Source organism: Bemisia tabaci, chromosome 3 (genome assembly GCF_918797505.1).
Source record: "Bemisia tabaci chromosome 3, PGI_BMITA_v3".
NCBI lineage: Eukaryota > Metazoa > Arthropoda > Insecta > Hemiptera > Aleyrodidae > Bemisia > Bemisia tabaci.
This window is the reverse complement of record NC_092795.1, coordinates 28102065-28128055: the sequence shown is the minus strand read 5'-3', so window position 1 is coordinate 28128055 and position 25991 is coordinate 28102065. Positions and strand designations below refer to the sequence as shown.

General features: G+C 33.5%; 1 protein-coding gene across 1 annotated transcript in view; it reads left to right on the top strand.

Annotated features, from left to right (window-relative positions):
• slo (calcium-activated potassium channel slo) overlaps nt 1-25991 on the top strand; it is a 163182-nt gene that overhangs the window by 75726 nt on the left and 61465 nt on the right. Inside the window, exons 7-8 of the mRNA XM_019042390.2 lie at nt 15341-15432; nt 21778-21888. Of these exons, the coding sequence (XP_018897935.1) occupies nt 15341-15432; nt 21778-21888 (203 nt within the window). The remainder of the gene's footprint in view (nt 1-15340; nt 15433-21777; nt 21889-25991) is intronic.

Sequence of the window (25991 nt, the reverse complement as noted above, 5' to 3'; positions counted from 1 at the left end):
GATTTTCTGCGTCTGGTTGGTCACATGTTAATCAAGAGACTTGTTTAATGGACTTTTTGGTTTTTTCATGAAAATTTACAAGAAGCACATCTGTCTGATACTCTGCAGAAATATTATGTCACTGACTTACTTGGATTCTTTCGGGAGTCTGAAGTTGGAATTTACTGAGTCAAATGTGAAACATAAACTCCAATTTATTCATTTACAAGTTGTATCTGGAAATTCTCTACACATTTTACATTTTTTGGATGAAATTTTGATGGGAAAACATGTCTTGCGGTAATATAATTTTTACCTCTTCTGGTGCTCTATCAATATCTTTTAAGCCTCAAATACATTGCCTGTGTGCTTTTTTTAACGCAGCCACTAGCTTCCTGCATGCTACCACATTCACGCAAAGCTTTGGCTTTTGAACTCGCAAGTATTCAGTCAGCGCCAGCCCTAATTAATAAATTTGCCTCGATACTACTCATTCACCGTCTTATTCTCCACCTGCAATCTCTTTCAATTTTCTGACCTATCTTTACCTTTACTAAATGTAGAAACTTTGTCAGCTTGCATTGAAAGTAAAAGTACACAGAGGATGGTCCAGACAAAGTGGAAAGCAAGAGCTTCTTCAAGAGTTGCCATTTTTTTGGGAGCTAGAAGATTTTATTAAAGTGTGGTTAATATAAAACCTCGTATTGAGGAAAGTCCTGCTAGAATTTTTGGTTGAATTCTAGGCCAATGTAAAGTTGGCAATACCGCAATGTAAAGTTTGCCCTAGGATATGTATTTATCAAAGTTTAATAGTCAAATCAGGCATTTTGTCAAAGGCTCAGGCAGATCATCAAATGAGGATGTTCAAAGCTTTTCATATTTTGACAAAAAGTTGTGATTTTTCAGTATTTCCAATGCAAACTTTCCTAAAACTCTGAATTTGTCTCAAAATTCAGAAATCAAATTGTTCTTCAGCAATTGTAATTGTTAACATTTTAAATACCTTGTATTTTATGTAGTAAAGTAAAATATTAAGGTAAATGGTCATTGAAGCCCTTAAAATCATTAACTTTTCCCTAAAGTAATCTAGCATGTTACGAAGCACTATTATTTCCACATTAAAAACATTACTCTCTCAAAAATTAGACGAAGATTCAAATTTTCAAACCGAGAGAAAATATTTTAGTTTTGGTTAAGTAATCAGAATGAAGTGTGTTGCAATGTTTCTAAGATTTTACAATTTTATTTATTTTTCATAAAATTCTAAAAGTTTGGGTAGCAACTGTCTCTTTGCTGATAACTTCGCCAATTTGTGAAGAAAAGCCTTTTTTTGTGGGTGTAGTCAGTCTAATTTCTACAATTTTGTAATGCACCAGTCTCTTTGATTCTAACTAACTTTCAACTCTTGATTTCCTCCCAAACGTATTGAAATAATTTTTTTTTTCTTTCTTTCTTTCTTTGAGCAACCTGTGATTTCAATCGATTCTGTAAAAATGTTCAGTAGAGACTAGGTGCGTTTTAAGGTCATCAGAGGCTCGCTCCCATTTGTTTCTTAGTATTTCAACCGTTTGGAGAGACTGTAACAAGAAGTCCAGTTCAAGTTGAGTATGTCGGGACATATTGTGCTTTCTGCAGCTGAAAAGCTTTTTATTCATTGTGATGCTTACACTGTTTCTCCAATTTTTTGTGTGTTAAACATGTTTAACCACCCCCCCCCCCCAAAAAAAAAAAAAAAAAACCACTCCTGCTTAGCGAAGGAGCATGATTTTGCATATCCTGTTTGCGGCTCCAGCTTTTTCTCATCTGTAGTGACAAGTTTCGCTACTTGGCTTCATTATTTCTGATTCTTTGATGTAAAAAAATATCCTTTTCTCACTTGTGGAAGCATAGAAAAAAAAAAAAAAAAAAAAATCTGCCAAGTGTATAAACCTTTATATTTCTGTTTTTTGGTTTTTTTATAATTTTTTTTTAGGGAAAAGAAAAAGTTTCTCTTTTACATCGGCGGAAGAGATCAATTTATTTTTGTAATGATTCGATGGGAGTTCACATGAATTTCACAAGTTTATCAACATTTTGTCTCTTATCCTCAATGCAAATTTGCGCTGCTCAGGTTTTCAATTTCAATCAGATCCACTACTCAACCATGAACGTAGTTTCGGTGTCAGTTGCTGTTTGTTAGAACAGCTGTTCGGCATGTAACTTGTTATGAAGTCAGTTGCATTTCTCTGCTGTATAAACACAATTGAATCATAGCGCCGGAATTATCCTTTTTAAGAAGATTTTTTCAACTGTAAAAATCTACATGTTTTTGGCCTTGGGTAATTGAGTTAAGAATAATTTATTTTTGAAAAGGACTTTGATTGTTTCCATTGCTCTTAAAAGAAGGAAGAGGAAATTCATCTGCTCTATGCGGATATCCTTTTGAGATTTCTCCATTTTTTTTTATTATTTTTTAGGATTTTTTTCTAAGCGTTTTCTGCATTTTTAGATACTTGAGTTCTGAAGAGTGGAAAAAAGTCACTGAAGTATTTTTGAGATTGTCCAAGATGGCCAAATTCCTCAAAAAAGTGTGGAAACAATCTGAATTTTCTTGAGAGTTTCTGGAATTTTCAGTCATCAATTTAAATGCTAAACGATGAGCACAACCAAATTTGCAGAGGTGCTTGGAGATAAGCCCTGCTTCTTGTCCCTGCACTTGCGTCAGTAATCTAAATCCAATAATTTAAAATTTCTTGAGTGAATCTGTTAAAATGCCTAATGTATATTTAAAATATGCATAGACAGTACTTTGGATTTCAAGAGTGAAAATAAAAAAAAAATCCCAGAATTAAACGGATTTTTTTTTCCTCTCAAGCTTGAATGAACGACAAATTAGGTTCATTGAAGCTAAAATATTTAAACATTTGTCTGATGAAAATGACTTTCATTGCACCCTTTGTCCATCTGGTTGAGAAAGGCCGATAATATTGCAAAAAAGACTTTCAGTGGATTTTTATTCAAAAAATAATTGAACATTCTGTAAGTAGATATTGCTCTGTTCTGGCTTGGGTTTGGTTCTGTCACTTTATTATCGTTGCCTTCAGCAAAATTTTAGAAGTAGGTACATAATTTCTCTTCTGAAGTCATCCTTTGAATGAAAGAAACGAATTTGAGAAGAAACCAGGCAATTGTGAAATCAAGCGGCTTTCTTTGCCGTCAAAATTGCAGCAAACGATGTTACAAGGAAGGCCCCTCTCGATTTGCAATCTTCGTTTAAAAACGATCTATTTTCTGAAGAGAAATTATGCATTTTAGGGTTGCACTTTCCAAATTGCTTAAATGCAAGTCTCATTGTAGCTATTTTCTTGCCTCCCCTTTTCATTTTTCTTCTCATTTCTGTCAAATTCTATCCCCTGAATTCATCTCTCTCTAGTTTTCTCAGATTAACTTTTTTCTCACTGTAGATTGAATTGATTTTGTTGATCAGGCGATATTCGCTAGTAGCATTCCAGAGATAATTGAACTCGTAGGCACTAGATCTAAGTACGGAGGCGAGTTCAAACGTGAGCACGGAAAAAGGTAGATAAAGTGTATATTACTAAATATTTCATTAAAACCTCCATCCCAACAACATGGTTCTTGAATAAAAACAAGTGCATGCAAATTTATTTCGTCCTAGAACATTCTTCATTTATGTCCAGAAAACAACTCAAAGGTTTGATTTCCCCAATATTTTGATGCAAAATGTTAATTTTCTCAGTCATGGTAAAGCAATTAGTGCACCTGGTTAGAATTACACTGCATTTAAAGTGAAAGGAAAATTCCATTTCAGCAGATCCGTCATCCAGGGGTAACAAGTCAGTGGCACCTTCTTTAAAAATTTATTTTCTGAAAGTACAAAGTGAACGAAGCTTCTAAGAATTTTTCCAGACTTTTCAAACCCTAAATGGCAAAAAAATCCCATTCTGAAAATGCCAAATATTTGACCCATTTTAAAGATATTATTGGTGGGCTCTGATGATGTGACCAGCCGGGAAACGGTGTCAGCTGATTGGCTAAACTTAGCTTCAGGCATGGCCTTGCCATGTCAATTCGACTGTTTTTGGTTGTTTGAATTTTGATTAACTTTTTCTCCCCTCAGAAATGATTCTTTGAACTTTTTTGATGAACTTTTGGGTTTTTCGCAAAATTTTTCGTCAGGATAAGTTAAACGCAACCCTGCAAAAATTTCTCGCCACTGCCCCATTCTCAATTTACCTTGAACTTTCAGTAAGTTTGTTGTCCAGTAACTCTTAGACTTGAATACTATTCCATATTTGAATGAGATCCATCTCTCGTGTCACATGTTCACGTTTCTGTCCTCACAAGGGAATCTGCAGATATACTTAATGTCAAACATGCATCAACAATTTTTATCAGGAAGTCAAAATTCCATTTGTCTTCATAGGTTCATTGGGGGATTTGATTCATCCTCAATTGTCAAAATATAAATAAAACAATCAGCCAAAAATTCCAATCAATAATGATGAAAATTTATGTCACCCATCATGACTTGCTTTTCCTCTGTATTTTAAAATTGTTCTCTCAGCTTATTTGATCAGGACGATAATAGTTTCTCTAGAATGGAAACAAAATTTTAACTTAGGTACCTATCATAGGTCATCCACACTGTGCTCTCGATTATGGGGGTTACCAACCTTCACTTTCACTTAGCAAGATTGCATTTTATCAGAGGCAATTTTGTGCTGATTGTTGCAAACTACTTGATGAATTTTATTTTACTGCTTTTAAATGATACATCGAATTCCAGCTCTAATCAATTTCCCTAGGTATTCCTCTTTCATCACGTTTAATTAATGATTGCACCAAGACCAAATACTACTAGTATTTTCATTTGTGACTGGATCTGTGAACAAGGGCTTTATCTTCCAGGCCAAATATGTCTTCAACTTTTTGCGAGCTCTCAAACTGCAATTTTCTACAACCTAAGAATTTTCGTCTTGGAACATCATGACTGATATCTCCTTCAATTTTTGAGTTTTGAAAATCAAACTCGTACCAATATTTCCAAATTCCTCTATGAATCGGGAAAAAGTTAAGGAAATTTTCTCCTGGAAGATAAGATCCCTTTTCACAGATCCGGTCACATTTCTTGCTAAGTTTTTAATTTTTCCTGTTGTTCGCTGCGATGGCAAAAAATAACTTGAATTTCAGTTGTACCACAAATGAAGCATGTTTTGTTATTTTTAAGTCTATTTGGTTGAATTAAAAGAAAAAGTATCAAAATCTTAAAGATAACTTACAACAGTTTGCCTTCCTCAATGTGTAGTAGGTTCTTGAGATACAGTAATTAGGAATCAAAGGGGTTGTTGGGCAGATTTCTTCTGATAACTTGAAATAACTGGAATAAAGTCTGATATCTTCCAACTTTGAAGCATTGATAATCACTAATTGGTGAAGCCTTAATAATCAATGAAGTTTGATGATTTACGATTGTATAAATATTCTTAATCAAAAAAATGTATCAAGGTAAAAAAATAAAATGTCAGAATAATAATTTTAAAATTACTAATTTAAAGTCTTTGAAACAATTTGGACTGAAATCAGGGGAACAAAATTATGCGTTGCTTAATTTCCTCGCTTTATTTTTTCAACATAAAAATAATCATAATTCTAACTTGAACTTTTGTGGGTACATTCCTCAGAAATTTTGTGAGTGTGCCCTTTATAAACCGACGTTATATTGTCTGGTTCTCTGATAGAATAGTAAAAATTTAGAGAAAAGAAGGCAATGTGAAATGCAATAACGCTGATTTCAGTATTATCCATCCATCCATTTTATCCAGAATTTGTCAGGTATAACGCTCTCCTAAATGTGATGGATCTGTCTTTAATCCAAGAATGAATAGCAAACTAGTGTTGAGGCAAAATGTGTTTGAAATATGAATATCTGTTCAGTGTTCACCTCAGTTGGTGTTTCACCTTTATTTCTTATACCAGCTCTTAGTATTAGTGTCTTTTCCGAAAGAAATACACTAATTTTTTACTTTAACTCTGGAACAGAATTCATAATATATGTCGCGCCTAAATCTATCCTGCTCATTGTTTGTATTGTATGTAGCTAAGTTACTTTGATTTGGCAAGGAACAATATCAGTCTCGCGTAACCTGGTGGATGAACCTCAGACCTACGGATCTTCACATCTAAGAATCTCGCCTCTCGAGGAACATGTCAACATTTTAAGGAGTGTCCTTTGTCTGTCACTGTTCCAAATGTCATAGTCATGCAGTCAATATTTCACTATATATAGCGTTATTCATCCCGTATTAGGCTCTTATTTGACCTAGGTTTAGTCAGCTGATGCTCAAAAAAAAATCTGCGGTTTTAATTTTTTCATTCAAACTAGGGCCAGGATCACCCACATGTAAATTCAATGTCTGTGCCTGTTTAAAAATCGGTAATACAGGTATATTTTAGTTTTATTTGAACTCTTATCTACTCTTGTTACGTATTTTCCTCAAAATATATTGTCAATAGGTTTTGAGCTTTTCAATATACCTGTCAACCGTCTACCTGCTTAGTCTGTTACCGATGGCTCAACACAAAGGAGAGATTAACTTGCAAAATCTATTTTTCTTTGGGTTGCCTCTTTCGTAATGAATAAACTTTAGGTGGCTCTCTTTTTTTTTTATATTCTGCCCCGTGAAGGTTTTTAAGAATCGGTTTTTTCTCTGAAAAATTTGAATTTGACACCATACTTGTAATAATATTGTTTTGCTTGTGGTTCAACCTCCTACCAGTCTATCTTTCCGGAGTGATTAATTTCTGTGCAATTCAACATAGTTTTAATGTCTTTATTCTAGTATTTTGAGGTTCATTTCGTTTTGCGTTTATGTCGCCCTCAACATGACCAACTCATTTTAATATACATTTTATTTTTTCATATTTCTATCAAGTTGCCTTTTTGATGAAAATCTCATTATTAACAAGATGGAGAGGAGTACTGATTGTTCTACTTGTGCGTTCGTGTATGTCTTAGCTTTCTGTTGGTTTTTAGTTGAATTTTAGAAAAAAAATAACTCAATTCTTAACAATTATTTTTAAATCGGTGATTGTCGGAATGTATAGGCAGTCATGGCAAGCTGGATCCCAGAAATCACAGAGCTCGCCGGAAATCGTAGCAAATATGGCGGGGAATACAGACGCGAAAGAAGGAGGCAAGCTTTTTATTCCTTTTTATTTTATCATATTAATTTCCATCACTTTTTTTTCTGAAAATAGAATGTTTTTTCCATCATTAATGGACTTTATGTATGACCATAGTTGCGGGAAAACCTAATTTGATCATATGCTACTAGATTTTCAGTTTCCTAATTCAATTTTTTTTTCATCTTTTTTTTTCTCTCTCTCTAACCACATTTTGCTTTCAGTTTTAGAGTTTTTTTCTCTTTTGAATTCTCAATTAACCCCAAAGTTTGTTCACGAAACTCGGATTTGTCTCATCCATGGAAAAATTAGAAACTCAAAAATACCCAGTTATGCTGACTTGCTTCCGTACCACATGATACTAGTTTGCTTTTAGTTTTCTTGACTTGGTTTTTCTTGATTACTGATTGATCTTAACCGATAATACTCCATTACCAAAAAAATGTAATGTACATGTTCTAGTTGCATATTTTTCTTTAGAAAGCGCTTCGTCAATTCTGACGTGTATTTATTCCATTCTAAATTTTCTGGGTTGCCACTACTCCAGTTTTCAGAAACATGCAAGCACTCTTTTTCACAGTCACTTTTAATCAAACAATGACTCCCTTTTTTTCTCTTTTTCTTCCCTTTTTTAAGAAGGTTGCTGAAGAGACTTTCGATTTTTCATGAATCAGCTCAACCTGGTTAACACAGTTTATCAAAACATGTCTCGCAACTTTAAATGGAAGCATGAGCTACAAACTTAAGCAAACTGCGAATCAAAACTTTTTCTATCTCATGATCAAAAAACCAAGAGGTCTTTAAAGACGGTCCAACCCTAGAAGAAATAACACTATTTCGTCTTTTTTGAAAATCACACTTATAAGACGGAAACTCCAAGGAGTTTATTGTGACCATTCGTTTATTCGGGTTACATCTGTAGAAACTCAGTTCTTTTAAGAAGTTTCGACAGAGCACTAGCAGGTTCCTCGAGCGGAAAGCAATTATACCAGTTAGCCACGCCCAGTATTCCATGTCCTCCTCTGTCCAGTCCCTCACACTCAAATATTATGTGAGTTGCTGTTTCTTCCTCGATCTCTCAAGCCTGCAAATTGGTTTGGTCTTCCAAACTCCCATATTCCACGGGTGCTTCCTGAGGTGACCATACCCTGTTATTAAACCAATCTTTATCCTAAGTCTGCTTCTTTTAAGTCGCAGCAGATTACTCTTAAGCTTCCGAGAGTATCCAAGAAGCATGAGTTTTGAGTACATCATCATCTCTGCTCTTGCCCAGTCCTCCTGAGCTTGTATTAATCTATTGGAATTTCAAAAAGAGGAAAAGGAAAAAAAAATGAAAATAATGTCCTCTTGTTGGTTTTTCCAACTTGATGAGAGATTGTTTTTTTTTTCTCCTTTTCTTCTTCTGAATGAATTTCTGGGTGAAAATTGAATCCAACTTCCATTTTCCCCAAAAAGATAATGATCACCCCAATTTTGGTTCCTTTTTCACCAATAATTCAATTAGTACTCATCTTCAGGTGATAAGGAGATTAAAAATTGCCAATGAATGATCAGTTTAATATTTTAATGAGCCCTTTTTGCGGTATTTTTTGCTGTCAGTTCCAGGAATATTTTAATCGTAGTACTCTCAGATATATCTAGAAGCTCGAAATAGAAAATTGATCCAGCAGTTGATCCAGCGAGATAGAAAATTACAATACATCCAATATGTCTCATGATATTTTTTAATTTCTTCCAAAAAATCTAAAATGACAATTGTCAGCACAATTTGTAAAATTTACTGAGCAATGTGGGGTGATGCTCAAACTGTGAAAAATTGTCTTGAGTTATTGGTGTCAGTAATTCACCCTTCAATTAGTTCAATGGTATTACAATTGAAATTCCGCGTTTTGTCTAGTACCTATTCTGTTTCTTGGTGGCATGTGCTTTTTAAATATCACATTCAATGCGGCTCTTGTATATAATTTATTTTGATACAGAAAGAGGCATTTACGGTTTGCACTCGTAGTTTTTACTTTATGCTATGCACTCAAGGTACTTAGCTCAGCCGTAATTCTTTGCAGCTTTTTTAAATCTGAAATAAGGGTAGAAAACCAGGCTCACATTTGTAGAGTGCACGGCTCAAAATTTAATGCAGATTTTTCATACTTTTCTGGAATCTGTTATCACATCTCTTTGAGACTCGCTCACTCTTTTATTGCTTTTAGAATATGCTTTTAATTTTTTCAAATTTTTAAAGACTCACTGCTGTTGGCTTCCTTTTATATCTGCTGTAGGACCCAGATTTCATCTTGTCCAATCAATCTTACGGGCTCCACTTATTAGTAATATTATAAGGTAAGCAGAATAGTCATATTGATGGGAAGCTCCCAAATTCTCCTTTGAAAGTTTGCTAAAATTCAGAAACTTTTTGTACAATTAGGAGGTCTAGATTGCCTCATGATTCACTAGCCCAATCTGCACTAGCAATGGATTTAACCACATATTCCTGTTCCAAACTTTTAAAAGAGAGTGAATGGTTCGTATGAACTCAGCCATTTCTCACATCAACAGGAATTAGGAATGATCAAAAATGCCTTGAAGCGCCCCTGTTGCTCTCAGAAAGCTTCTCATGGATAAGAATATGGGTCTTGCAGCAATTTCAACTCCTTTACCATTTCCATCTTTTTTTGGTTTTTTCATCTCAGACATATTTTGATTAAAGGTGACCATGTGTCCAGCTCTTTTAAAATGTCAATAAAAACCAGATTCGTTTAAATTAGCCTACATCGGTGGTATTTCATAATCTGTGCTGACTTTTTTTTTTTTTCCGTTTGTTTTTCCCCATTTTCCTTTCTCTCTATACTCCAGCAAAATTTAAATTGGGTCAATTACCATCAGAATAACATTATTTTAGAAAGGGGTTTTTTACTGCGTGAGGTAAAAGAAGAATTTCGAGAGGAGAGATTTATCAAGTGTGTTTCATAAGTAAATTATATTGGTTTTTGTGCCTGGTAGTGGTCAGTAACTTTTCATAAGCGTGTCATGCATCCAAAATATCATCCAAGTAACTTTCCCCCATAGACGGGTAGTTGGTTCTTGCTTCCCTAAAATTAGCGGAATGCCCTTTAATTAGTTCCTTTTTAATTTCACTAGACTACTTCATGGATTCCTCTTTAAAGTGATATGTGATAGAGGTGGTGTGAACAGTGGATAATATTTTTTTAAATATAATTTTTAATATTAAATAAAGTTCATCAGTAACAATTCTTCACTCGGAAATGTTTCAAGAAACATCACAGCAATTCTTAAACCAATATTTCTTTGCATTCCAGACTTTCACATCAGCCTGTATCTATAAGTATTTAAGTTTCTACTTTTGTGCCCCAAGGCACATTCTTTTCATCCAAAAATTCCAGCATTTACAGAGCTTAATTTTAAAGGAACTGTAATTTTTGTGTCAATAGTTTTTAACAATCAACAATTTTGCTCAACAATCTACATCTAGCATTTTAGTTGATCAATAAGAAATTAAGCAGGAGATGATACATGAGCAAGTCGTACCTTATTAATCATAAGAAATTTGCAAGGGCATCCTCAAGACAAATAGGTGTGAGCTCTTGTGATGTACTGGCTGGCATCCATGGTTCGGAGAATCTTCTCAAAGAAGAAGAAAAAAACTGCATTAAAAAAATAAATAAGTAAACTGAAAAATACACATGAAAGAGTCATAATAATGTGCAATGAGAAAAACTGTAAGTAAAGCAAATACGTTATGATTTTGAATATTCCAAGTCAATCAAACTTAACTTTGAAAAATGAACTGTCCATAAAAGAATATTTACTTGCTGACTTGTGCAAAGCTTTTAAAAGGGGAACGAAACTAAGCCATACATGACAAAGATGCATTCTTTGCAGTGACTCTTGATGAAAAAAAATTATTCTCTGAGGAAATTTTTTGAAAATTTAAAACATTTTAGAAGAGTTTTCGGAATCCAAACCACAGATAATCCAACAGCAGCTCATTGAGATTCTATGTGATAAAACAAATGGAAGACAATAATTTTGACCGTGGTATTCCTGTTATGAAATAATTCTTGGTGGTTCTGTATAACTGAGGATTATTAACCAACAAATCAACTGAATTTGTAGGAAGGAGCAGTCATTTATTTTTTCAAATTTTGCTTCATAATTTGGTGGACACTCAAGTGTGAAAATTCCCTGAAGTTTTATGTGAATCATTATAACTCTCGTACATTTTTTGGAGGCAGGTCTCCCCTATGGGATGATCATTTAGAGGAAATGAAATCTTAGTGTCTCAGTTGGTGTTGCTTTTTACATCATGCTAATGGACCCCAAGGCAGGGTAAGAATTTGACCTCTAATATAGATATTTCCTTGTCAAAATTTAATGTAGAGCATTTTGAACATATCAATACCTTCCAAAATTAATTCATAGGTGAGAAATGAAAGTTTTTAGTTTCCATTATAAGCAGTAAATCAGGGTACCCACAGTTAGGTCATACCGGGAAATGTCAGAAAATTTTAATAAGTCAGAGAAAACCTTGAACTGTCAGGAAATTTTACCAAAATGTGACAGAGAGATCAGGGTAATGCCAGAGAATTTCATTTTATAATTTCTGTGGCAAGCCTGGTAAATTCAAATTTCCCACTTTCGAGAAATCATTACCAGTGTAGGTCCAATCGGTCATTGAGAACAACCCACATGTTAAGTTCCTTTTCGATGCCTTGTCTTGCACACCAATTCCCTCCTCCTCTGACACAAGGTATCTATTCATGTCAAAAAAAAGTTAGCTTTCCAGAAAATTTCCATCATTAAAAGAGGATTTGAATGCAAAAAACTCACGTCCCAGTTTCAAAATTCCTTTGGCGTTTTTAAGTTTTATAGGATAAAAAAAAATGCTTTTAGAGGTGGAAATTTAAATGAATACTCTCCATAATTAAACAATATTTTCAGCACAAAACATCCAAGGATGCAAATACACGGGGATTAGTTCTGTTTTAGAGTAGACGTGGGTTTTTTGTGAGCAGGAAGTGTGAATTGGTATATTCCAAAAAACGCTTATTTCTCGCTTACCTATGAATTAAGTTTGAAAAGTTTCCATGCACCTATCATATTCTACATCAAATTTTGCTGAGGAACATATATTGTGCTTTTCTATGTCATATCCTGTCTTGTAGTTCATTAAAATTCATCTTTTTTCATTCTGTGAGCAACATTTCCATTTTTTTCAGTAGTTGTTTTTTCAATGTATAAATCAGAGGGCAATTGTATGTTCAATCCTTACTTAACTTCCTCGTTTAGTGAAGAGTTTCCCTGAGCCAGCTTTGAACCTGAAATCAGGGAATTTTTTCATTCCAATATCTTAACATTACCCAATTCTGACCTCTGCCGTACCTATCATCAGTTATGTCTGTTATTAGTTATGCAATTGTCAAATCTTTGTTTTGTTCGTTCGCATAGGCAGTTCGTTTTAATTTAATTTCCTTGTCCAATCCTTCCCTCCGCTTTTTGTGTGAGCGTTTTTTTCCTGCTCCTTTGAAATGTATGTACACCAAGAAACATTGGCTCGTTGAGTAGAATGTTCATTATCGAATCTTGTATTCGACTAAATTATCATTAAAAAACTTAGTTTTGAAACAGTTATGGATAGAAAAATATGCAACTAAGACTGTATTTTACCATTGTACTAACAAATATAAAAAACAATAGTGAAATAAACATAAAGCTAACATTATCTCCTCTCAAAAAATAAATCTTACTTTTATCAGCTCATTTGCCACTGTATATTTGTGAATGACAGTTTATGTGAACTCTCAATTAATCAGGAGTTCAATGCGCAAAAATTAGTGACAGAATCGATCTCCAAGGGCAGTTTGCATTTTACAGAATGGTTTTTGCGTGTTTGTTTAGTGTTTATCAGTAACAATAATTACTCGTAAGACTCAGATGAGTTTTTTTTTCCATTTTTTTTATATTAAGGTTTTAACCTGTAGAGCCTCTCACCAGTAAAAAATGTTTCATTGTGGATCCAGACTATTGGATTCAAATTGAAGAATTCAATGTAAGCAATAATATTTCCAATTGACTTGTCAAGTAGAAGAAAGGAGCATGAAACTTGGAGCATTTCTTTAATGTTACACCATTAGAGCTCATCTGAGTTTTACTCATGTGTCTTATTTCTGTTTTTCTCTTTTTTCTTTTTTTCCAGTTTTGACGAATCTTCTCTTAGTTTTCACAAAGTGCTACGATTTCTATTTATTTTTCTCTACTTTCTAACAAGCCAGGGTTTCTTCATTGGTGTGCTGTCCGAATTTCAACCTTAAGCCCTTTAAATCATTTTCAGTTTTTTTTAATATCATTACTTTATTTTTTTATTTTTAAAAGAAATTCTCTACCCCCTGGTTTTGTCTCTATATTTTGATTTTACCAAACTCCTCACAATTTTTTACGTTCTTTTCGAATCTCTGATTTTGTCCACTGTAGAAGCACAGTAATGATCAGGTGAATAATTTAACACCCAATGAAAGAAGGCCTGGACCTTTATTGTTACTAAATAATGCTGCTCTCAATACTCAGCAAATTCAGTTCATTTATAGAGGATGTTTGTAAGTTGTTGAAGAGATAAAATACGTCGGGAATCACATAAAATCTTTTTCATGATATTGGGGATCGTTGTGAAATAAACCATTAATGCACATTAAAATTTATATTTGATTCATTAGGTCATTTCCCATGTAGTCTATAAAATTTCAAAAGGTAATATTACGTTTCTCACTGGAATTCATGAATCAGAATCTAGAATTAAGCAATCATCATAAAAATTTGTTTTTTTAAAAGAGCTAATTTTCAAGGTAGTGTCTTTGCTCCCACAAAATAATTAAATAATTTTTTCTCTCGTGAAATGAAATATGAAATGAATTTTCAGCCTGGTTAAAAATATTTTGTAATGAAAAATTCTCTCAAGTTTTTTCTTCTTTTTTTATGTTCTGTTCATCAATTCGCGTTTAAAGTAAAAATCTCTCCCTACAAGACGGATTGAAAATTTACAATTTTCTGCGTCAAGACCTTTTGGACGTTGGATTTTAATCATCAAATCTTCCTCAAATTGCTTTGCTCTTCCATTCTCAATCCTTTGAAGTAACCCTGCCTGATTTTGAAGTCGTCACAAGTCCCTCTTACTGGTTAAAATTTATCAGCAACCTTGTAATTTCTAACTTTTATCCATCCAAAGTAGCAAATGTTGCATTAAATGTAGATTTAACTGTGAAAATGTCACAACTTTTGTTTTTACCAAGTTATGAAATCTCAAGAGTTACAAAACTTTATAAATGGCAATACTTTTGCAGTATACCTATGTAAATGTTTGCAATAAAATTGTGACTTTTCTTTAGAGAGTTTAGTCGAAAAATTTGTTGCGATTTTAATGCGAGACATTTCATTCTGATGTAATACCCAATTTATGGTCGAGGTTAATGAAGGTTGACTTTTAAAAATTTCGTAACCAAATCAGAATGACTTTAATTTTATCGCCTTTCATATGCTAAAAGACCCAGCCACCAACTGTCATTTTATGACATTGTGATTTGCGATTTTTATATGCTTACTGGGTTCTAGAAGTCAGAATGATGTTGATGATGTTGAATGTTGATGAACAATTAAGACACCAAAAGTACTATTTAAAATTTTAAATTTTGGATGTAAAGAAATTTGCTGCTCTGAAGGACCATTGTTGACCCTTCTTTTAATTTAACTTTTAGAAAATATTTCCTTGCTGTGAAGAAAAACATTTTTTCCCCTGGAAAAGTTTGACAGACTCTTCTCTTACGAAAATTGAAACTTGATTGCACTGTTGTTAGGCCTCTAATGTCTGGTCATTACATCTGCACTTGTCGAAGTTATTTCTTTTGTTTTTACATCTCAGTCTCAGTTTTTCTTTTCTTGCCTTGTCTGTCCATCCTCCCGATCCTCTGTTTTCAACCTTTCTTCCTCAGTCCATTGTTTTCATGTAATACTTACTTTAAACAATTTTCAGATGGTTATCTGTGTTCTGATGCTCTCTCACTGATTTAAGTTTGTTTTTCATTAATTCATGTTCTCGTTTCATTATGAAGTAAATGAACAAAATTGAAAAAGTCCAAACCTAAGAAATGATTTTGAATGACTAAATTTGTAGGCCATTTTTGCGAGTTGTATTCCTGAGATTATTGACCTAATCGGGACTAGACCCAAATACGGCGGAACCCTGAAGAATGAACGTGGCCGAAGGTATGAAATACAGTTTTTTTACTCTATCTCTATCTGTCTATCTTTCTGTCTCTGTCATATACCAGCCTAAAGTCACACATCTAACATATTAGCCTCTTCATCTCCATCTCATCAGGATTTCAAGCACAGACACTTACAGACCCTTTCTTTCTACAAGTACATACTTTAGTATGAATCAATCATGTTAGATTTTAGTTCAATTTTTTCAATTTTTCTTGAAGGCTCTCTTTAGGAAGCATCTCTTGAAAATAATCAGACGCTGTCTCTGAGGTCTCTCAAAATTTTACCACCAGTTCTAAAACGAACTAGACAAGTATGATCCTGGAAATGTATTATGTATTTTTCGCATTTCATCGATTGGCTCTTTTATCTCGCCCCTTTTGATATAAAACACATTTGTATGCCTTTAATCTTCTAGTGGGACCATTGAAAAATTTGTATTTTGTGACCATCAGTAATTGGTGTCCAGTTTCTTTTATTCAATTAATCGTATTTGTAATCGTTCAGCCGAAAACATTTTTTTTTTTTTTCATCCAATATTGCTTAGGCTTTTTTTTAGATATAATATCAAGCTTTAAATATAATTTTTAAGCTTTTTTTTACATTTTTTGAATGCAGTGTTGCATTCTCACCTTCTTAGATCATTTTATAATGATAGCACAGAATTAGGTGATTTCAGCATAAGATTTTTTTCACAAAGTAGGTAGGTGTTACCGCACGATTCATGAGCATATGAAGTGCCTTCTTTTCCTAGATCATGTCTTCAGAAGTTTTCTTGCTCCCAGCAGTATGAGTTGCAGATAATGCAATCAATCCTACAGGCGGATAGCTTAAAAATTAATTAAAAGTGAGCAACAAAGTCTCTGTTTTATACAACACAGTTGAAATAAATTTTGAATCATCAAGATGTCGCTGCATTGGTTTTTTTAAAAGACTTGAATACATACTTACTTATCTTTTTAGTCGCTTGGAAAATGATTAAAAATGTAATATTGAAACATCTGGTCATTCATATCTAAGGTTGTTGAGTATCAGGTTATGTAATGAGTCCGCTTGTTGACTGTTCTCATAAAAAAAGGTATGAGAACATGGGACAAAGAAAGGTGTCCCTAACAATCTGATTTTAGGCATTTTTGGTCTTAGCTGACATTACAGGTTTTCAGGCATATCAGTGAAATACTTTGAAAGAAAAATATTTGTTAGAACTTTTTTCCAATGTATAAATTATCCAACATTTAAAATTTGTAGGGAAGAGGCAATTGTTTAAAGTGATGTTATTAAGTGAAGACCTCTTTTGGCTTTTGTTTGCCGTTTTTCCTCTGAAAATCAATATTCTTTTCTGTTTGAGTCTTTGGAAACACAAACTTGATTGTTAATGATGCACTGTTTCGTTTTTCCCTGGTGACTAAAATTTTCTCAGTTTTGTGTATTTTTCCTTCAATTCTTTATATGCCTCGGGCAAACAGGAGTTTTTTCCAAGTCCATGTTCGAATGTACACTCTTAGTTTTGCTAATTATTTAACACTTGATATTTCTTTCTCTGTCATCGAGAATTGTGTGTATTGATGTTTCAGTTCTTCTGTTTTGGTTCTTACCTAGTTAATATTTATCCAACTACCCGTTTCGTTTCATGCATTTTTGAAATAGGTACATAGCATGATTTCTGCAAACTTCCTTTAAGCTTCAATATACATTTTAGTTCAATATTTCATTTTTTGCAGTTTTATTCTGTCGGCTAGTGTTGACCTAACCTGTAGATGATGTAACACTTGTGCTTGTAGGTAGTATTTTCCACCTTAGTACTAACTTATTGCTATCTACAGTAACATATAACCATTAGGTACTGTTCTTATTTAACATTTTATGGGTTTTTTTCTTTTCGTAAGAAATGAAATTTAGATTGAATGCAATTTTATTTTTATTTTCAGAAGCATTTTTGTATTACAAATCAAGCGTAGTTCAATTTATGCCAGTTTTTGGATTTACTTGAACCATTTTCAAAAAATCAGGTTGAATAATCAGTTAAACATGCATTAGTAATCTTTTTCTAATTTAAGAATCAAAGTTCCTAAAATATAAGGCAATAAGAGCACATAATGTTATTGTTTACCAACATCAATCGAAAAATAGTGCTTTTATCCATCATTCCTCACTTTTACTCACTTTGACTGTAAAATTGGATAATATCATCGCGAGACTGATGCTCAGTGACACACCTGATTCTCTGAAAATGATCAAAATAAGCCTGGAAAATAGTCGTAAATCAAGATGAATTTATTATGTATAAAAATGCTCGGATTTTTCGTCAGGTATCAGAAATGCGAGAAAGTACTATAAACTCATCTTGTGAAGTAGGCTGTCTGTAATGAGAATCAGTACCTACTCATTTTTTCTCTTGTTCGGGTATCAGTTTCATAATTAGATATGTACATTTAGTTTGTACTCATCATTTAAACATAATAACCCCTAAAGTAAAGGTTAAGAAGATAATCAATATCCCTGGTTTTTTAAGCAAACCTATTCTTGGCTGTTGAACTGGCTTCTCTGAACCATTTGTAATTATTCTCTGCATTCCAGTGTTGGCTGGATTCAGATTTTTGAATCATAGCCTACTAGACTTGTGCTATAATTTACAGAAACTTCATAACACATAATGGATAGTTTGAAAGGACCAGTGTGTCTGTTTCACACAATAATGATGTAACTGGGAAAACTTGAAACCTACTTCTATCGTAGAAGTCACCAATTTCTGATAATTTTTTATGCTTTTAAGGAAAGCCAATTAGGAGCTGTCCATAAAATATGCAACACTTCATGGGTGAAGAAAGTGTTAAGAAAATCGCTACGCTATTTTGTATTTACGAGTACAAGGGTGGGGACCCACGCCATCATAGCATTAAAGCATCTCAATGGGGGGGGAGGGGGGGGGGAGGGTTGTTGAAAAATCCAAAATTTAGCATTACACACTCTATGAATGGTTTCATATTTCTCTTCCAAAGTTGATGTGACAGCACATTGAACATTTCATGTATATCTTCCAAATAAATGAAAGATGAGTTAAACCTCTTTAACTTATTAACAAAAAGTGTGTCTCTCCAAATTTTTGATTAACAAGTTTGCCCAGAGATGAATTGTGTTTTTTTCTTTTTGTTTCCTTCAGTTCTTTCTCAGACTGAGGAGAGCCTTATATAATGATTTTTATCGGGCAATGCAAGACCCATTTTCGTTTGGTGGTAAAGGAAAGTAAAGAAATAAAAAATTGCAGACAAAAATTATTTTAGCAGGCCACAAAGACCCCAATTTACTGAAGAATTTCGTTTTTGGATCATCAAAAATCTTCAAGTCTATTAAAATATAATTAAATTTGTCCAAATGCCAAGTTTCTACATCCAATGTTTACAAAGTATTTAAAAAAAGTTGGTGCATAACATGACCATTCAAATAACAACTTATTGGAAATTATGGTGGTTGACTTGGCGCTATTATGATAAATGGAAGCATCCTCGTGTATCTGTAAGTTGCTGTAAATATCGGATGTTGGAATGTAGCATTTGGGCAACCTTATTATATTTTATCATTTCCGTGTTAAATCCAACCATAAAAACACGAAACTATGACTTGTGCATTTGTCAGTTTTGGCATCTTGTGAGCTTAGTTTATTTTGAGATGTTTGTCCAGTAAAAAAAGAATGTGCTGAGCTTCAATTTGTTTTCAACAACGTCATTAGTACCAAAGTTTGATCCTCCAATCTTTCAATTTCTGATTTTTTTATTTCCTTTTTGATCTTCTGAAGTGTTTTGATTTTACTTACTTAGTTTGGTTTTCATCTATTGGATTCAATTAAATTTCGCATCCTGTTTTTCTCACAGTCGTGTTGTTTAAGACTCATCATGAATCAAATTTTTGATTTCAATAACGATTGAATATACTTTTTCCTTTATTTGGAATCTGTCAAAATTTGAAACAATTTTTCAAGATTTGTCATTAAACTGAGAACTGTCCAAACCACATATGGGCAACCTGCTGACTGCTGCGGGTTAACAGAAGTTCCCCAGATAATTTCTCAGTAATGGAAGGAGCTCTGAGGTCTTGTAAGTCTTTTTTAATGATGTTCTGCAGCCAAGATGAGAGAGGTATCGACCATTTATCAACATGTATTCTCAGGAAAATGTTTTTTCCAGCATGATAACACTAAAATCATCTGCGCTCTTCCCAAAAAATTATTTACCAATCATATTGAACTTTAGCAAGTCATAGGACAGATCTGTTTTTTATGTTTCAAATTTTAGACAGGATAATGTGTTTTAGTGCGTAGATATATCAAAAGACATTCTCCAGTGTAAATAGAATATAATTTTGCTTGTATTTTACATAGTTTAAGAATGTATGGTCTTTTTTAATGAACAGCTATCATTAAAAGAGGGAAATAAGTACTTAGTTTTCAAGACTCTATTTCGGTTTTATGTGGGAGTACACAATCTTAAAAGCTTCATATTCAAAGAGTTCTAATAAATTTTTATTCTCTTTCTAATTTCCATTTTTATTACATCAATAGTTAATGGATAGAAAACAACTTTAGCCGGAATTATTGTTTACAGGGAAGAAAACAAAGTTATGACACAAGACAAGTTAAGACATTTTATGGCTGCTGACAATTTAATTGACAATCGAAGCCCTAAGTTCAAAAATTTATCAGCATTATTATATTGATAAAGTGGGAGCAACAAAAAATGTGGCAGTTGGGTACTGCAACTTAAGTCATGTGGCCAATAAGCCAGATATCTCAAGATAGATTTTTTCAAAGCTCTAGTGCATCAACGGAGTTGAACCAAAAAATGCAGCGATAATTTGTACCCTTCATAATCTCTCAGTCCTATTGTTAAGTCATTTGTGAGGCACTGAATTGAATACTATAAAGTAAATTTTATTGATACTAGTAATTTTAGTTGCTTGAGAATAACATTTTAAACGGAGTTATGTGAAAATGGCCAAAGCTTTACTTTAGAGACTTGTGTGTGACATTGATTTGTCATTAAATTCTTCCGTATTTTTCCTTCCATGAACATCTCAAGACATTCTGGTAGGTAAATTATAACTTAAAAATAGTAAGACAAGTTTCTTTCTCTGTCCTTGAAATACGTAGTCGTTTTCTTGGAAAAGGTAGACATGTAGAAATATTTCTAGCAGAATAGAACATCAAAGTTGTGGCTTGAATACTCACTGTTAAACAGAAACATGTATCTTAATAGTGCCACATAGTTTCATACTATTCTGAGGAAATCACATGGTGAATAAGACCTGAAATCCAAATCAAAGTCTCAAAATGAAATGGTGACATCAATACCTTGCACTTTGATACCCTTACAACAGCGTTTTTTTTTAAAGTTCCTCCCTTAGTAGCATTGACCGTTTCCGGTCTTGAAAACAACATTAAAAAAGTTAAAAAAAATAAAAAAAAAAAAAAAAAAAAAAAAAAAAAAAAAAAAAAAATGATTATAATGCACGATTTTAGTAACAAAATGTAGTAAATTTTATGTGGAATTTCCATTAAACGAATTTTGTAGGAAAAACTTAGTAATTTTATTGAATTCTTAAAATCACTCAAACCTATTGATGCTGAATATCAAATAAGCTGCAAATTATTCAGCTGGAGCTAAGAGCTGGGAAAATCATTAAATTAGACTACTCTTTGCAATAAGGCAGTTCAAATTTTGGCTTATTTTAGAAACAACATGTGTGCCATTAGTTCCCCTATGCAGATGGGTGTTTTTATGTAGTAGTGAGAAATTGTAGTTCCTTATTGCAAAATGCAGTCAAATTGTATGGACCACAGGGCTCATTGCAGAGTGCAGTTACACCCTTATGTTAGGAAGGCGACGATTTTTATGTAAAAAAAAAAATACAAAAAGGATTTCCTGACATTTCAAAAAAAAATTTTCTAGAGTCTCCTCTTTGAAATTTACGAGTTTTTAAACTTTATTTCCACAGCCATTGTTACCAGGGATAATTTCAATCTTTGAACTTCTTAGCTATGTTTTCTCCTCAGAATAGCGTGGACTTGGCATTGTTCCAATATCCTGTTCAGAAATATTTCCTCTCTTTGAAATTCAGCCTAAACCCATCAACATCATGGGCGAGTTTCGGTAATGTTACCAATCAAGTTGTTTAAAAAAATGCCAGTTTTTCATCTGGACTCTTGAACATTTCAAGATCTTTTTTCGGCAGAAGTCATGTTCTTTGCCCTAGAAACAATTAAATCCTTACTTTTCTTAAGTAAATAAAAAGAAGCTGCCGGCACTAAGTTTCAATGAGCAGGTTATCTGAAATTTTTCTTTTTTGTTGCAGGCACATTGTAGTTTGCGGACACATAACGTACGAATCTGTTTCGCATTTTCTGAAAGACTTCTTGCACGAGGACCGAGAAGATGTGGACGTAGAAGTTGTCTTTTTACACAGGTATAGCTCCGTTATTTTCTCACAGATTTAATATACTACCATGTTACTCCAGAGAACATAAAATATGTTATGGAATGAACTACAAAACCAGGAATATCCCGTACAAACTTCTTTTAAAGCTGAAATGCACTTCCTGCTCTATTTTGTACAACGATAGGATACTATGAGATGGATTCAAGATTTTTCAGAGCTATATACACTTCAGTTTATATTCATTGTGAAGAGCAAGGTTTTAGTTTATTGGAGGTCTATAATCGATAGTCAACTTAACATCCAGCCTAACCACATCAGATAATGTCCAATAGCCTCTCATTGTGTATTTAACAGCAAAGTACCGTGTGAGGAAATAAACCATGAGAGGATTTGGCAACATGAAATGCAGTCAGGCTGCTGTTCATGCCTAAGTCTGTTCAATTAATTTTACCTTGAATTATATATTTCAGTGCTTTCTCATTAAATCAATTAAAGATATTGTTCTATTCTTCATTAATTGCTTAATGAGTAAATTTTGAAAGAATTCAAATATCTGTGGTGGAACTTAAAACCTCTGTACCTCATCTTGTGTTGTTGAAAACCTTCTTTTCACTTTTCAGTTTGAATGAAAGAAAATTAAGTGAATTTAGTTAGTGAAATTTTGCATGATCTCTCTTTGCTCTAATTAAAATATACAATAAAACTTTAATGGAAAAATTTCGATTTTAACCTATGACACAAAAAGTGGGGGCTAAAGGGCAAAGTTAGTGATCAGCTTGGGGTATTGATCAGTTGGTTAGGGTTGTAATACAGGTACATTGGCACATTGAAATGACCCTGGCTCGCCGAAATCCATCAACCCTTTAGCAATAAATCAAGCTGCTCACCTGACTATGCCCCTCAGCCTTTTCGTGATTCAGATTATAGTTTGCTTTTAAGTAAATGAAATAAGCGACGACTTTTTGAATACTGCAATATATGCACAGAGTCTATTAGTTTTACTGTCAATGTATTTTTTTCCTTAAAACACACAGCAGATATTTTAAACTGAAAAGCTCTAGTGTCTGTCCTGTTTGCCATGCAGGAACTTGGCACTTAAGATTTAGTGTGCATTTTAACCTTTTTTATGTTGTTACCAAGTAAAAAAGTGTCTTTATGGCAGAGAATTTTAATATGTTAACTCTTGTCATTACTGAGCTCTATCAGCTTAGTACAAGACATTAGGTAATTCCATGATCACCTCATAACATCTGATGTGTAATTTTAGAACCATCTATCTCCATTGGTTAAGGAGAACTCTTCACCTGGCATTATGTGCCAAGAATATTTCATGTGTTGAATGCAATCGTGAGAGCTAACATTTATGATTTGAGGCCACCTATGGGTACTCCTCTGTCATTATTATTACGTTTTTTTTTTTTCGTTGGAAAGGTGCCTTTGTTTTTTGAGTTGAGACCAATATGGTCATGGTATGAGTATTGAAACCTAGAGGCTGAATCAGTCAACCTTCAATCACTGCGATGAGCATCAGTGATTCAAAATCTTCCACAGTCAGGTTTTTAGACCCCTTTTTGCACTCCCTTATTCTCCTTATCTCTCCCAAGTAGTTTTTTTTGGCAGGATTAACATGAATGTATTATCCATTTCTCAAAAGTTCCTTAGTTTCAGTTTCACCAAAATCAGTTCAGTCAATATCTGATTGTTCTCTCAATAGTCTCAATAGTATCATCAAGAGAGGGAAAGAACAACTGAAATTTATCAATAGCCTGAAAAACGTTTCCTCAACTTAAAAACATTTATGTTGTATGATATACATATAAGTCACTTAGAACTCATTTCAGGTTTTCAATTTGATTCTTGCCAAACGAAAATGAAGTAACACTGTCCTTCTTCCTAACTGTGCCAATAGTCCTCGTGCAAAAAATGTCTAGAAAATAATTTAAAGAGGGGGGGGGGGATAACATTACACATATTTGATTAAATTAGATCTTTTAAGCATTCAGGAAGTGTAAACAATTTAAATAAGATGAAGGCTCAAAATGGAAATTTCTCATGAAACTTTCCGTGATAGTATTTTTTAGCACCATAAGGCAATACCAATAATTTAGAGTTAAAATCACAAGAGCTCTTCAATACCATGGGCAAGCACCTCAGGGTCATCAATTCTTCAAAATGTTTTTCAAAATTTATCCAAAAGTAGTTACTGACGTATTGGATAGAAATCCAACAGAATAGGAAATTTGCTCAAAACCCATTTTGTTGTTTTTAAAGGAACTATCATAACAAATACTTTGTATTTCTTGTCTTTCATCTTGCTAGCATTAAAGCCATCCCAAATGGACAAGGTTGCATCTGTATTTTTTTTTTTTTTTGTCTAATTTTAAAAATTCTCACTCAATTAAGAAATATTAAAGTTTGAAGTTGCTCATTTAAATCAAGCCCCCCCCCCCCCCCCCATATGTTTGTTTTATCATGATAAGAATGGTCTTCACTCCATATTTTTTCACAAAATTTACCCAATTCTCTGTTAAGTCCCATTGAAAAATCTCACTTTTTCTATGTTCATTTTTTCGTTTGAGAGAAATCATTGCTATTTTAAAATTTCCTCTCAGTCCATATTGATTTGCCCCCTATTCAGTTCTGGCCCGTTGATCGTAAGATCAGGCATTTGCTTCTATCTTCAAGTAACCGCTCAGGTGCAGAAGGAAGGTCGATAGGCAACTATTATGAAAGCTTGTGTCTAAAAGAGAAAACCTTTAAAATCAGAACTTTCCATGGAAATTTTTCCATAGACAAGTAGTGACAGAGCAGAAGATGATTCAATCCTATGGTGGGCGTCACCATTCCCGAAACCTTGTTCAGTCATATTCCCCTTGCATATGCGTTTCAGAAAGGAGCCTGATTTGGAACTCGAAGGCCTTTTGAAACGTCACTACACTACAGTCGAGTTTTTTCAGGGCACAATGATGAATGCCGTAGATCTAGAGAGAGTTAAGGTAACTGTCACCTCTTTCACACATCGCTCGGTCATCCCTCTTGCTCATAGTATTATACCCTCTGTTACTGCATCTCTACAGTCTTCATTCAGCTGGCTAGAAATTTGTAAATTGTAAAATTTATCTTTTCCCCTTTCCTCTCCCTTCTTTTGAATTAGGGTAATTTTGCTCTAGCCGTGAAATTCTTAAGTCTCAATCAATTACTCGATAGAGTAAGTTGAAACCTCAAAAAGGGAAACAAAAAAAAATTGAAAAAGTGAGCCATGAACGGAAGAGCAAAATCTGCACATCAAGGTGTAAAAACTTGCCTCCAATTTCCAATTTTTTGACAAAGGTACCTTTCGACAAAAGCTCCTTTTGGATAAACATAGTTTTCTTAAAAAATTATAATGTAAACTTATCATCATTGATAAAAAATATTTTCACGTAAATCTGAAACAAAATTCTTCTTAGTTTTACCATTTCTGTGTACATGAGGTGTGAAGTTGCCTGAACATGCTTAATTGAACCTAGGTTTACTGAACTTAACAAAGAGTACATTGGAAATCTTCACTTTAACTTTTCGTCTCCTCTCAATTCCCTTGTTCTAATGTTCACCCCTCCTTTCCTCATACCTTAAAAATGTCTAGCTCATTTAGCTTATTTCAAGGCCTCCCTCTCTCGCTCTGTTGTACACTTTGGCAAAGTTATCCTGACTGGTAGTAGTTTCTCCACCACTCAAAATTTTGGTTGAAATTTTAATTTTTTATTTTTTTACAATACAGCTCTCTTCGTTTCCCTTGTTGTGTTACCTGAAGGATCCAAATTCTCTTGAATGACTTCCTTGTGTTATTGTCGACCAGTAATGCATTCTAACCATGAGAACTTGACAATATTTCAGCCACTATATCATAATCTAGGCCTTAAAAGTAGACCAATTTCATTTGCGTTTTCCCTCATTTTACTGTCATGGCTCATTCAATGAGAAACGTTTAAATGTAATCTGTCCTCTTCAAGGCATTTTAAAATCAAATACTGATCAAACATTTTTTGAAATACCACTGCAATCTAGCCACCCAGTGCTCTTAGCAGAAGCACAAGAAAACGTAAAAAAAAAAAAAATAATAACAATAATAAGAAAATGCAATGATCAAG